The sequence below is a fragment of the Amblyomma maculatum genome, chromosome 11, assembly GCF_055883805.1.
Source record: "Amblyomma maculatum isolate TAMU_Amacu chromosome 11, ASM5588380v1, whole genome shotgun sequence".
NCBI lineage: Eukaryota > Metazoa > Arthropoda > Arachnida > Ixodida > Ixodidae > Amblyomma > Amblyomma maculatum.
The window spans coordinates 19,219,263-19,234,086 of record NC_139354.1 but is presented as its reverse complement, the minus strand read 5'-3'; the positions used below and the strand labels follow the sequence as shown (position 1 = coordinate 19,234,086).

General features: G+C 47.4%; 1 protein-coding gene and 1 pseudogene across 1 annotated transcript; one reads left to right on the top strand and one right to left on the bottom strand.

The window, feature by feature from the left end:
• Positions 1–2,702: 2,702 nt before the first annotated feature.
• On the bottom strand, positions 2,703–7,149 carry LOC146172989 (uncharacterized). Its single transcript, XM_084585100.1, has 3 exons — positions 6,139–7,149; positions 4,220–4,309; positions 2,703–2,777 (listed from the first exon to the last, which is right to left on the bottom strand). The coding sequence occupies exons 1-3, from the start codon at positions 7,147–7,149 to the stop codon at positions 2,703–2,705; spliced, it is 1,176 nt and encodes a 391-aa protein (XP_084441226.1).
• A 4,749-nt stretch (positions 7,150–11,898) lies between these two features.
• Positions 11,899–12,435, top strand: LOC146172988 (putative ubiquitin-conjugating enzyme E2 C pseudogene; annotated as a pseudogene).
• The last annotated feature ends 2,389 nt before the right edge of the window (positions 12,436–14,824 follow it).

Genomic DNA, 14,824 nt, shown 5'->3' with positions numbered 1-14,824 from the left:
CATGTCTCATTTCCGCGATAAGACGCCACGGATTCGTAGAAAGCGCCGTATGAGGAAGAATTTTATGTAATTAATTAATTAGCTAAGATGAATTATGCAAAATCTCTAATATTCGGTTTAAGGCCAAGTGCCCTTCGTTAAGCTGTAGAGGGGGTAATATAGAAAATCCCCCTCTCCAACATGATGAAACTCACTTGACCTCCAAACTGAATAATAAAGATTTTGCGATGCTGATCTTGTTTTGCTAAGTAATTGAAAGTAATTGAGTGAAATGTACAAATACTCCGAGGAGCTCTATACATGGCGGTAAACTATACGCCGTTGATTTGACCAGGCTTCGCTTTAACCCTATTTTGTTAAAACCAAGTTATGTGAAACACCCTTTTAGTGGGGCGTTCAGCCCTATCCACGGATCTGGAGTTATGACGGTGCAGCGTACGCAGATCATGGGAGGTATTCTAACGCCAGAGCGTTAGTACCCCCATGTCGGGAAAAAAAATTGTCCGTCCCCGTCGACTATTAGCTAGAAGCTTACGTAGCCTTAGAAAAATCACGAGCGTGCCTTGGCGGCTGGGAGGTGACGAACACCCGGACCCTTGAACCCGCCGTTTGAAATCTCGTAGCCTGGCAAAGTTACTAGCATGCATCTGATGGAAGGTGACTTGGCCGGACACTGATAGGGCGGAGACGCAATGGCGCTCCGGCTCCCATTTCTCCCAGTCGGAAATAAAACCACAGAAAATTTTCTGTTATGACAAAATTTCTGAAGTTACTGCAGAAATTTCTGTTTCGCAAGTTTACTGCCAAAATCGCACAGAAGTTCTGTTGTGACAACAGAAAATCTTTAGTAACGTCAGAAATTTCTGTTGTTACAACAGGAAAACATTACAGAAACACGGACTACAGAAACGTACGACAGAAAACACTACAGAACTATAGGAAAGCAATACAGAACTACAGAAACCTCTGACGTTTACGACGGAACTACAGAATATTTTGTTGTATTTTTGACACAGTTCTGTAGTTTCGACCGGACTCATTCGACCATGGAGGTCGTTGAACGTGTGATTGGTAGACCAGTACCATAGCCTCTCCCCTCAGTTTCATTAAAAAAAAAAATTCAGTTGGAAATACAGCGCCCATATTATGTCGTGTTGGTTCCTTTCATCCTCCTCGTCTTTTTCGCGCCGCATACTTTTCTGATATGGAATGATACTAACTGATACGAACGGACTAAATCCGCAAGGTTTTCCTGCTTTACTCAATATACATTCGTGTACTATGACATCTATGACTGTACTATGACATCATCACCCTTCATTCACACCCTAACTCTCCTTTAACTTCCCCTTCCGGTCTGTAGTAGCAGGCCAGGATCTCTATAACGTCGGCCGACCTCTCCACCTTCTTCTCATTAAATTACTCTCTCTCTCTCTCTCTCTCTCGTGCAGATTTGACAAATATAGTTCAAGCTGCGTTGTCTAAACGCAAGATAATGCGGCCATTTGCACGTGGGAGCTCAAGTTGGAACGCGCGGTCGATTGAAGACTGTTTGATCAAACGCTTGGTCCGATTTGATGAACGGTTTCAGCGAATTGGACATCTCAAATTATTTTAGAAGTGACAAAACACGACAGGACGCCACTGTAAACAACTGTATCAAGGGTTACAACTGCACATCGCGTTGTAATTGCGAACCTAGGTTCCAGGTTATGTGCATTACAAGCAGAGCTACGTTGTTGACACTTAACTTGAAAAACTTCTTGACGGTTGTGCCGTTTGCGCTGCGAGAGCGTAACGGCATTTTCTCGACCTTGTCACTAAATTAAGCAACTGAAATGCTTCGCTTTCCTGTTGGAACAGCGCCTGTTAAAGCTTCGATTGGCAGTTTGCCGACCATCGCCAATATAGAAACGTGCCTTTCGCGGCCTCGCCAGTTTTGAAATTGGGGCAATTAATAATGGGCCGTTTCTTCAAGATCTGTCCTGCGTTAATGTAATGCTAACAGCTAACGGATTGGGTGAGCTGCAAGTCGTGTTGCGTGCAATACGCAGCCGGCCACTTTTGCTGTCGAGCTGTTGTACAGGTGAGAATGCCTATAGTTGCAAACCGAACAGGCAGTATTGTTATGTCCCGGAGCTGGAAAATACTGCTGCAGACATCACGCGCACAAAGGCTCCACAACGAAAAGCAGATGTGGAAGTATGTAACAACTTGATAAAACATTACGGATCACTCCCAATTTACGGCAGGTACCTGACAGCGAACCTGATACTGCGATATGGCAACTGTCCGAGCATGACGCGCGCCGATGCCACCGATGTCCATCGACATGGCGGACAAGGCTTGACGATGCTTGCGCCTTCTGGTAGCGCGGCTTCAGTGAATACTTCCTATACGCATAATGTGGCGGTGTAAAAGTAACCCGGTTTACGTAGACAGCATAAACACCTTATTGGAGTAGTGGGAGGTGCAGCTGGCCAGGTCGGACCCAAGGCCTATTGAGTCAGGAATTGAGTACCCAGTCATCGATCGATCGATCAATCGATCGATCGATCGATCGATCGATCGATCAATCAATCAATCAATCAATCAATCAATCAATCAATCAATCAATCAATCAATCAATCAATCAATCAATCAATCCGCTAAAGTACTCTAACTGTGAAGACACGTCACATGGTGGACTCCGCCATGCAGGTTTAGCACACCGGTGCGTCATACTTGCGGCCGGTCTGGATCAGGATGAGGGAGTATGTCATCACGAGGCCCACAAACTGCGCAGAGAAAGAGGCAAAGGCGGACGATGAGCACTTCTCACTCGGTTGCTTTTTTTGAAAACGCCAGCTACCTATGGGCTGCCAGTCATAGCGTTTGGTTTCAGATACCTTTGATGAATTGAATTTAGTGCATTGTAACCGCTCTAGAGAAACGGAATACAACGAATATTACCCTTTATCGTGCATAAGCTACCATGAGAAAGATAACATAAATTGAATTAATTCGCTTGATACACGTCAATTCAATTGAATGAATCGAATTGTATGAACGCATGATCATACTCATTATCAAACACCTGACTATATTCACTAAAGCGCGCACTCCCATATCTCTTAACGTGGCCCTTCATGGGTCAATAAACTTCGTGGTGGTTAGCGGGGAAACTGTTTTTGGCGGATACAGACGAGCGATCCGAATGGCCGCCCCCCGCTTAAACGATGGCCGGTATCCCTTGGGCAGCGGCGGTGTTTTCAGCCAGCTGGATGAACTTGATCTGTGTCCCCGGATCGGGGCTGAGCATGCAGAACCTCCCAGTGATCAGAATCGCGTATGAAGCGGCTCGCAGGTAGGGACTGTAGGCAATTCTAGATCATATGATTTAGATCGGCTTTGGCATCACAATTTTTGCATTTGCCTGAATAAAGCCCTTCCGAATATAGGCAGCATATTTGGGGATTTGGATAGGTATTAGATTGAAGTATATGTCATGCTTTGGCCCGGCTTTTGGACAGCGTTTTGTCTGCAGGGGGTTATCTGAGTCTGGCAAACCTGTAATGCTGTAGGATTTCTGTTTAAAAATAGCCTGTCCTGACCGGAGTTTATAGTGGATGGGCTGCATGGCCCAGTTCGGCGGGACAGTTCTCGAGCTGGGTTATAAGCCACCTCATTACCAGCAAGGGAGGCATGAGCAGGCGTCCAGATTAAGCGAATGTGCCGTGAGGGCTGACAGTTTTGCACAATACGCGCTGCTTATCAGGAGATTCTTCCCAACGTGTAATTACGTAAGTATCGCCAGTTTTGAGTCGCTCACTATGATTGCTGCCGAGGATCCAGTTCGTCATCTTATTATACCATCTAACTTTCTGCCGTGCCCTGCTACGCTTGCCTTTCCTTGCAAATCCCGTCTGTCACCCTTAGCAATCATCTTTGATTTTTTTGCCTTCGAATTACATGTCCTGATCATGCCCATTTCTTCTTTATTTCGACTAAGATGACGTCAGTTCGCGTTTCACAGTTCTCCCTTACCTCCTTTGAACACGTCCTGTCTTAAGTTATAGTGTTACACCTATCATTTTCCTTTCCATAGCTAGTAGGTCCCAAGCGACGGAGGGCTGGAGCTCCTTCATCCGCTGGTGTAAATAAAAAGTAACATCTCTCGTTCTAAGTTTTAAATGTGGTGTCTTATTTTCAGCACTTGAAGAGTCAAGGTCGGACATACCGATGTTAGCATGGGCCTGTCCACGGTGAAGAATCCGGAGCCAGTGAAGCAGAGCTGTTGTTCGTCGATGGTCAAGCTAAGCAGCTCCAACTGAAAAAGAAAAAAAGCCGCTATGGTTATAGAGTATTTAGATCACGCTTCTATTATATGTACATTGTGTCCCAGCTAAGGTGAACCAATGTTTAAAAAATGTACTCGTTCTTCCCAATTTAAATCAATGAATTTTGTTAGAAGTAATGCAAAACACCCGCAGATATTTTGTTTCATTCTACCTATACTTGAATAATTGGCAGACATTGAAACATCGCTGTGCACGATAAAGTGTGAATACGAATGTTGTCGAGTGCCGCGGAAATGGTCCGAGACAGGTATTTCCGACGAGCTAGACGTGCAAAGCCCATAAGTCTCCCTCAGAACTCTTGCCTGATCCCTCTAAAGAAGCTTGGGACAAGGTAAGGTCCAGCGATGACCCTGGCATTCAGTTCAAGGCCGTCGAATGGGCCGGCGTTGCCAAAAGTCTCCACGGCCTGCGGCACGCTGACTTCCCCTATTCCTCCCACTTATTGTGAATAAAGTTTTATCAGCCTCAGCCGACGAGGTAGCCTTAACGTAGCCCTTTTTATTCGGCAGAAGTGAAAGCCCGCAAAGTTTAAAAAGCCCCACGCGATAGCACGCTCCCTGCGCCCGAATACGTCGCGATCACGATTACGGCGCTCTCATCCTCGACTTGGCAAAACGCGGTCAAGGTCTCCCCTTCTGCGCTGCTCACGACAGAGGTTCCCTTTTCTACTGGTAGTGAGATAAGCGTCAACGACAGCGCGGACAGCGCGCTTTTCGGCTGGCCATCTGCAGCGTCGTACCGAATCTCTAAGCCAGCGGCAACGCATTTCTCCATTGTTGACATCGTAGAAGGCGCGAACCTTTGTCAGCGTTTTGCTCAAGCGCATATGAGAACTGTTACCATGCGGGCGCATTCGGACGCAGGGAAAATGTTGCGACTGTAGAAAGAAGGAAGTGGCACGGGCAGAGGCACATTATTTTGTTTTTTTTTTTGTTTGGGTAGCCTCACCATAATATATGTAGAAAGAAGGAAAAGAAAATGCACGGGCCTGGTACTGGCTCTGTAGCTGAACCACCTCCGCTGCCTCGTGCGGACGGAAGAGAAAAAAGAAAAGAAAAAGAAGAGGGAGATAAAGACGCGCGTCGAAACAGCCGTCGTCCACCACTGAAGCGGTGGCGGGTGCAACGACGGCCTACAACAGATAAAAATTCGGTGGCAGACTAGCCCCCGCCGCAAGCGGCGTTGACCTACCGTCCCAACCCCGTATAGGGCCAGGAACAGCCACCCTTCACCACCTCCTCCTGGATGCAGGGAATCGTCAGCATCGAATCTCTGTGATGAAGATGGGGTGCGCTGCCACATTGCATTCTTAAAACTTCCCGGACGTCAATTTTGTGGAATAAAAACCTACGCTGCAGCGCGCTACCCCGTTGGAAACATCTGGGTCGACCATTTTCTTCGATGTCAATAGCTTTGCCGTTTACACCTTAGCATTTCGATAGATATATAGAAAACTAATGTCGAATAATTAAGGGGATGGAGCAAAAAAAAAAGTACCAGTCGGTACTCTACAAGACCATTAACAACATTCACTTGATGTCTATTAGAAAGAATGCTTGTTTTTGCAAATATTGGTCTATCTTAGCTGGGATACGCTATATATACTGCGATACAACCGGGTGCAGTAACGTATGGTGTCATAAGTTTCACACAGTAACAATTGCTTACATCGAAGCTGCACTATAACATTTTTTAACTTGTTAGTGAGTTGTAAAGGAGAGGATATTATGACCTCTTGTCGTCCATTTCTAGCGCTCTTCCAATATTTAAGCAGTAATTATCAACATAGCTGTCTTACCTGACATGACAGTCTGGGAGGGAGGCGAAGCAGAGACGCCGATTCCAGCAACGCCTTGAGGTTTCTTGCCTGAGTTTTGATGTCGCCAGCCGACACAGATGCATCCACCACTGTCATGACGGTCAATGTGGCATAGGATGCCATGCACGAGAGCTTTCCCCTACTAGCCTGCGAGTCAACTGCTGCGTAGGCGACAACGCAACCGACCAGAGCCGAACAGAGAAAGTTCATGACCACAGCGCAGCGCAACCAGTTGTCCACATCTCTTACTATCGTTGCCACGGTGTGGTAATTAGCCCTGAGCCTGTCGATTGCGTTCGATACGTCTTCCGTCTGACGCAAAAACGCTGGAAGCCTGAGGAGTTGGTCCTTGGTTTTGTCCACCAGAAACTTCATATACTGCGCTAGTACGATGCAGAAGTACTTCTCAACAATTACGACCATGGTTCCGATAACTGCGAGGTGCAGGCAGAAAATCATCGACAGTGCCTGCAGCAGCCACGCGACCGTCGGTGGGAGGTCACCTGTGACGTCACTCTCCGTGACACCTCGTCGCCACGCGAAAATAAACAGAACTATGGCGAACAGAGCTACCCTCAAATAACGTTTGCGCCAGAAGCGCTCTCCGCTGTCCTGGAGCGTGAATCCAATGGAAAGTTCCAGTTTCTTCACCGCACGCAAAGCTTCAACAAGGGTGTGAGCTCCGCCGATGAGGAAGGAAAAATTGGTCAATACCTTGACCGCTATGATAAGGTAAAGACAAATGAAGAGTTTCTCGAAGAAGTCCGTCGTGTCGGACACGTACAAGAGGACGCGTCGAACGAACAGGAAACTCTCGCAGGCTAGGATTACCGTTACCGTCAGAGTCACGTACAGCGTGTACCAACCTGTGAAGCAGGGTCTGTGGTCTTCGAAAGAGCCTTGCCAGGCGCCTGACACGAAGAGACACCCGCACACACGAGCGAGGCGTGCTGGGAGGAGAAATCTTTCTTCTGCGAAAGATCGCCGCATGATTGCACCGCTACTGTGGGAAGCTAGCAATCTACGGCTTATAAGAAGCTAGCTACAGTATACCGGTAAATGTCGTCACGTACGTACTAATTTCGTGATGGCTAGTCGTCTGGAAAGAGTTACGTCACGGGCGCTGAACATCAAAGATTCGCGGAGCGCCCACACTGTGGAGGTCAACTATGGAGTCGTATGATCGGTGTACATCAGACTATTCACTACTGCTACTAATACTCCGCAAACAATCTTCGTTTGAGATGACCACATTGCTTCTCTCAAACAGATACTCGCGACTGCGCTTTATACCCTCGTTCGGTGTCAGCAGGAAGTCACGTTACGGACCTTTTTATCGAGCGCTCTTGAAGGTGATATTTCGCAAGGTGTTTTCTGCTCATAAAAAGTGCTTCCATCTCTGACATCTTATTTGTTTTTGATTTTAATCAGGTCACGGAATCTTGCATTCTTATGTATAATCGTTATGGAAGACCCGAATCGATATTAGCATCACGAGTCTCAGTCACGTTGTAAGGAAGACGCGCGGCTTAGAACCTGAGAACGGTCATCATTTATCTGACAGGACCGAAAGTTTTAGCTATCATTCGAGCGCCAGGCATCCTCGTCTTTCATTTGAAAAAAAAAAAAAAAGAAGTTACTGTCTCCTATGTCAATTACATATGTATCTTATATTTTGGCTAGCAATACTTCATTTGCAGACTCTCGCGGGACGCAGTTGGTCGCCTCGTGTTATCGAAGGAATCTGAGGGACTCACGCTACGTAATAAAGCGCGAGTGAGGAGTTGCGTGTTTACTATGCTGCCTCGTTATTTATTTTTAGACTTGGCAGTGCGATCATTCATTTCTGCTTCCAGGTTTTATCGTCTCTATTACAATGGCCAGTGGACGTTTTATGTTGTTCTTGGATTCCTCGATTTCATGGCCATACGGCTATTCCCGTACCACAGAGAGTGCCGTCATGGCTGAAGTAAAAGACCACCACCTAGAAATAACCATCATCTAGAAATAACGGAAACTAAACAACATGTACCACATAAAATAAATTTCGCAATATTTTAGGGACCTCACGAGATATTCCGCTCATTGAGGATGTACTTAAATCTGTACGGTCAGGGATGAGAATTTATAGCTACGCATCCACAGCAGGGTTGATTGCGTAAAAGAAATCGCTTTGCTAAGAGCGACTGAATGAACTCAAAGACAGGGTTTATCATAGAAACTTTTCACTGATGCACTGAATACTTCCAGTCAAAAATAAGACGAGTAATTAATCTGGAATCCGAACAAGGATAGAGGTTTCTAAAAATTTAAAAGGTTTCTCACTTCCAATCAAAATCTATCGATGCTATATACTTTTACTGGAATTGCAGTGCACTCTAAATTGATTATGCATGCGCAGTCTGTGTTTCAAGGTTTTACACGTTATATATGTCGTGCTTATTATAGAGGCCATTCTCGTTATGGAATATTGATACCAGTTTTGAAAGTCCGCTGTAAAGAAACACTGTAGCCATGAGATGGGTTAACAAATAAAGGCAGAGCTGGCAGGAGCTACCAACTCGGGTAGCTCCTTTGAGATGGGAGGGCGGGAAATGAGTCGAACCCTGGACCCTTGGTTGAAGCCGGATTCACAGTATAAGAAGTACGCGCTCGTGATCTTTGACCTTAGCCTACTCTCCTTCTACACTCATTTACCTTCAAGGAAGCTTGAAGTGTTTTTTAAACATTTGGTCTCTCATCGCACTATACGCATTTCTGTTGTGACAATTGTTTCTGTGATTTTATTTCCAGGAACAAGCCTCGGAGCTCGAAACTTCTGCACAGCATCCTTTTTATTCCCCATACGCGTCGTGACAGTCAGCTTATCGCCTGAGATTTGCCCTTAGTTTCTTTACCGAATTTCAATACAATGGCTTTGCGGCTACTTCCGAAACAGCTACGATCAAGTAGTAGTAGTATAAAACTTTATTCCGCAAAATGGGAAGGGGTTTAGGGATTGGGGTCTTGAGCTGCAGGTATTGTTCCTAGGCACAGGATCCCATTGGTTCTTACTGTCTGTTCGGTCCGCTCAACCAGCGCTAGCTGATCTTGCAGGTCGGAGCTGGTCAGAAGCCCCTCCCATTGCTCGACTGACGGGTTCGTTATTTTGGGCTCTGTCGAGTACGCTTCATGTGGAGGGGTAGAGGGTGGTTATCTCTCCGCACCACACGCATTCTGGAGTGCATTGCGTAGGCCAAATCTTACTGTATATGTAACTACTTGGGTATAAGTTTGTTTGTAGCCGTCTCCAGGTAGTTGCTTGATGTCTTGTGAGTGTCTTGTGGGGAAGCGGGTATTTACGGCCTCCTAACTTCGAAAGCATGGTGAGCTCTCCGTAGCTGTTCGGAGTAGCGTTGGTTTCCCCCTTGTCGTCGCTCGCTCGGTTTGTGTAACATCAAACTATCACTTCGGCTTTAACGTTTCCCTCCACTCCTCCCTGCCCAGGTGCCTATTACACATTCTGCTTGCTTTTGAGTTTTGTCGCCTCGCTGAGGTGGGTGCCGGCCTGCCTGCTTATCCTTCCCCTTAGGAAGCTTCTGCATGCGGCCTGTGAGTCTGTTACTATTCTATAGCCCTTGCTTCTGTTTGCTTCCGTGATGGTTAAAGCTATTGCCACCTCTTCCCTAATTGACATGCGGGATATTTATTTTCCCTGGTTGTTAACGACGGCTACGACTGCCGGTTTTCTGTCTCTGTACGTGGAAGCATCCACATAGAGGACGTTTGATTTCTTTGCCAGGCTTTGGCCTAGAGCTCTTGCCCTAGCCTCTCTCCTCCCTGTGTTGTGCAGGGGGCTCATGCTTTTTGGCATAGGGCTATCCACGAACGTTTCCCTAATCTTTTGTGGTATGGCAGTCGAATTTTCGATCTCTCTTATTACGTACTCGGTGGCCAAGTCTCGTTAGTAGTGGTCGAAATTTCCGGAGTCTTCCACTACCGCGTCTCTCATAGCCTGAGTTGCTTTGGGACGTTAAACCCCACAAACCAAACCAAACCAAACCAGCCTTCCTACCTTGGATTGTGCTAGCCTGACTTTCTGAAAAAATGTGTTCGCTTTGCTGTGTTCGTTATAGGTGTTGAATACTCCTAGTTCCATGAGCTTTTGCGTGGAGGCTCTAGGGGGAGGGGGGGGGGGGGGGGGGGGGGGTCCTAGCGCGATCTTATAGGCTTTCATAATTTGTGCGTCAATTTGATTGATTTCCTCTTGGTTTAGTTTGTGGTACGGCAAGCTGTACGTCAATCGTGGTATCACCAAGGCAGTGACACTATCCTGATTGCGTCGGCCTCCTCCAGCCCGTTTCTTTTATTCGTTATCCTGCGGATCATTCCGCATATTTAGTTCGTTGTTTTGGTTAATGTTTTGATAGTCTTTTCCCGTAGTTTCGGAGCCACATTCCTAGGACCCGGAGTTTGTCCGTTTCCCTTATTGGTTGTCCGTTAAATATTAGCGTTATTTTCAGGTTTAAATATTCTTGAGTGTATCGATAAATTCGGACTTCTCCTGTGAACATTCCATGCAAAGATCTCTGACTCTGCTGCACGCCTGTCGGCGCTGTGTTCGGGGTGGTAGAACCTTTTGCGCTTGCTCATTTCTACGAAGTGAAGGCTGCTTTTCTCACTTAAGGTGCATATTCGTTCGTGAGAAAATTTCTTACGAAAGTGCCGTTTATCGGTACGGTTCGTCCAATAATAATAATTGGTTCATAGGAAGGGAAAGGGCGCAGTATCTGTCACACTTGTTTCTGTGGACACCTCAACCACGCCGTAAGGGAAGGGATGAAGGTGGGAGTGAAAGTGGAAAGAGAGAAATATGAGCCGTAGTGGAGGGCTACGGAGCAATTTCGACCACCTGGGGATCTTTAACGTGCGCTGACATCGCACAGCACACGGACGCCTCTTCGTTTCGCCTCCATCGAAACGCAGCCGCCGAGGTCGGGTCCGCTGCCTCGTGCAGACAGAGGAGAAAATAGAGAAGGAAAAGAAGGGGGAGAGAGAAATACGCGCGTTACAACAGCAGTCCGCCACCGAAGCGGCGGCGGATGTAATGACGGCCTACAACAGGTACAATCTTTGGTGGCAGGCTAGCCTCCGCCTCAAACAGCGGGGACCTACCAGTCCCAGCCATATTCTCATCTAACGAAACATGTACCTCCTAAAAGCGCGTCTTAAAACACGTTGCACCACTAAATTTCAGCGCGAACAAAACAGAGGTGTAACCGAGGGTAACATTATTCTCTTCTCTTTGAGCAATGTGGCAATGACCTGTTTGTGATCGCAAGTGAATTACTTCTTTCATACCTGTTCTATCGGCGTGATTCCGTTCTCTCAATGGTATGGATGGATGGATGGAAGGAATATAGGAGCTTCCCCTTTGAAACGGGGGAGGGGGGGGGAGTAGCAGTTGTTATCATGCTCGTTTTCCCCTATATCTTAGATCGGTTAAAGGGTCCTTTGAGCAGCGTCACCTGGCGACAAATAGCGAAAATATTTTCAAAACGAATAAGACTACTGTTGAGGGAACAAAATTACGCGTTTTCTCGTATTTCTGTTGGATTTGAGGTCGCGATAGGTAATTATCGCACGAGAAATTTCGCAACATGCACCCGCGCCTGCCTCGAGGCGCGGATCGTAGAAAAAGACGAGGACCCCCGAGGGTCGAGAGCGGTAGCGGCGGGCTTTTAGGACCTCATATTTCGAATGGATTCGGCGACTCCGGATGCTCACGGGGATAACGTCTCCGCTAGCGACAATGATTCACAGCCCATAGCCGACTCGGGCCGTGGCTCTGTTGCGAAGAGGCTGCAACAGGAGCTCATGTCTCTGCTGACGTCCGGACCCAAGGGCATCTCTGCTTTTCCAGACGGCGACAGCCTGTTCCGCTGGATCGCCACGGTCCAGGGACCGGAGGGCACGGTGTTCGAAGGGACAACGTATCGGCTGTGCCTCCAGTTCTCCGACCGCTACCCGTTCCAGTCTCCTATTGTGCGCTTCCAGACCCCATGCTTCCACCCCAACGTCAGTGTCCGGGGCGATATCTGCATCGACATTCTGCAGGACAAGTGGACACCACTGCTGGAAGTGCGAACCGTGCTTCTCTCGATCCAGTCGTTGCTCGCTGAGCCCAACGTGGCCAGCCCGCTCAACCCGCACGCCGCCCAACTCTGGAGCAACCAGAAGCTCTACAGGAGCGCCATGGAGTCGTTCGAGGCTTCTGAGAGAGACGCCAAAGAGTAAAAGGATCTGTTTTCGACCTGTGTGTGTGTTTTCATCGACTGGTTTCTTTTGGGCTACATTCTCTTGAGGAAGTGACCAGTTAGGCCCAGTATCTCGCCGCCGCACCAAACGTAATAGACTGCCATAGACGTAGCCATTGATTTTCATCTTAAGAGATTATCTCACGCTGAGCTCTAACGAGATTATGTCGGGGGATGCTTCGTGCACGGACATTATTGCTAGACCGCATTTTGAGACGTTCATGGCTTGATTTCACGGTCTTTTGTATATCTATACACTCACCAGACTTTATGATCTTAATGCGGAGACTTCAGGGAATCATCGGGCGGTTTTAAAATAGCGTTACAGGTAACTTCATAGTTATCTCCGGCGGCAAATTGACACAAGTAGACGACATGAGTCGCGAAACGATTGATAATTTATAAGGGGAAAGGCGCGGTAACCTTTTCACTTGTTTTCTGTGGACACCTGAACCGCGCCGTAAGGGAAGGGAGGAAGATGGGAGTGAAAGTGGAAAGAGAGAAATAGGAGCCGTAGTGGAGGGTAATTTCGACCACCTGGGGATCTTTAACGTGCGCTGACATCGCACAGCACACGGACGCCTCTTCGTTTCGCTTCCATCGAAACGCAGCCGCCGAGGTCGGGTTTGAACCCGGGTACTCCGGCACAGTAGTCGGGCGTCTTACCACTGCACCACCCCGGCGGGGTCACCTCCTCTGCCTCCTGCAGACAGAAGAGAAAATAGAGAAGAAAGAAAAGGAAGAGGGAGAGAAAGAAGCGCGCCGCAATAACAGCCGTCGTCCACCACCAAACGGTGGCGGGTGCAATGACGGCCTACAACAGATAAAAATTCTGGGGCAGGCTGGCCCCCGCCGCAAGCGCCGGTGACCCAGCTGTCCCAGCCCCAACTGGGGAGTACTGGTTAATTGTCGACATCACCATGTGTTCGCGAAGCTAATATAGCTACTGTAGAGGAGCACCGCGTTTCCGCCTTGGGCACAGCAGCCGAGCGCCCTAACCACTACACCACCACGGCGGGGATGTTGGAAATCTGTACCTTCGAATTCGATTAGAAAAAAAAAAATAATCCTTAGGAAACAAGTTTGTAATGAACATATTTATTTATAAATGTGAAATCATTGTATGTCCCTCTAGCGGAATAGCCGGCGGCGGTGTTCATGGCGTGTAAATCATAAGCATGCTTCCAAGTAGTGTTTGGCCGGCGACATGGAATACGGGTATGGAGGTGGTGTGTCGGTACGTGTCCTCACAAGCATGCTCATGGCAGGTGGTGGATATGGTAGGTGATATGACCAGGAACTGAATGTTCGGCGGTTTGTTGGAAATCACGAGACCACATGCCGTGGCCGAATTTACAGCAGACGGGCACTGAACCCGCCAATATATGCTATAGTTGGCAGGTGACATCGCCGGACGCTGACTAGTTCGCCGGCGCCGGCGTACATGGCATGTTGTTGTTGTTGTTATGAACTTTATTTTTCCGCCGATGCATGGCATGTAATTTTGATGACGTCACCACGCCGATGCACGGTGCCACAACGTATGTAAAAGACACGTGTAATCATAAATATTGCAACACAATGAACTATACTAACGCCCAAGATAGCCAGGACTCATAGTGATTATGAAACGTGGCGTAAGTGAGCACTTTACAAAGTAACGTGATGCACGGCGTAGAGATTTCACAAACCTTATGCATAGTCATGACTCATAGTCATAGCCATGACTCATAATTATTTTGTACTTAGCATGACTTGCCACTTTACAAATAGCAATGTATTCTAAGGCAGCGTAATGCTTTCGCATTCTCGAACTTCTCAGGTCTCAGGTGTCTCTGGCGAATTATTATCTTTATGTACCTTGCTCTTCACGTATCGCGAAGTGATACGAAGTGATAACGGAACACGCGCACCTTTAGAAGACCTTTAATGAAAAACAGATGATTAGTCGGAGTATGAAAAACCTTGATACTTTATTCGCCTCGAGGAGAGATATTACGGAAAGAAGGATGAGGAGCGGTTGGGGAAATGGCAACGTAATTATATTAGGGAAAAGAACATGAATTCTTTGAATATGGTCGCGGGTGCATTTAAGGTTATTGCTAGAAGATTAATGAACAAGTCCTGTGTCCTACAAATGGCCCGACAAAGTTTACTGGCTAGTGATGATGAGATAAAGGATGTTTTAGAATTTAACGTCGTTTGAATGGTTTGGTTTGTTGAGTTTAAAGTCCCAAAGTGACTCAGGCTACGAGAGACGTCGTAGTGGAGGGCTCCGGAAATTTCGACCACCTGGGGTTCTTTGACATGCACTGTCTTCGCACAGCACACGGACGCCTTGCTTTTCGCCTCCATCGAAAAGCGGCCGC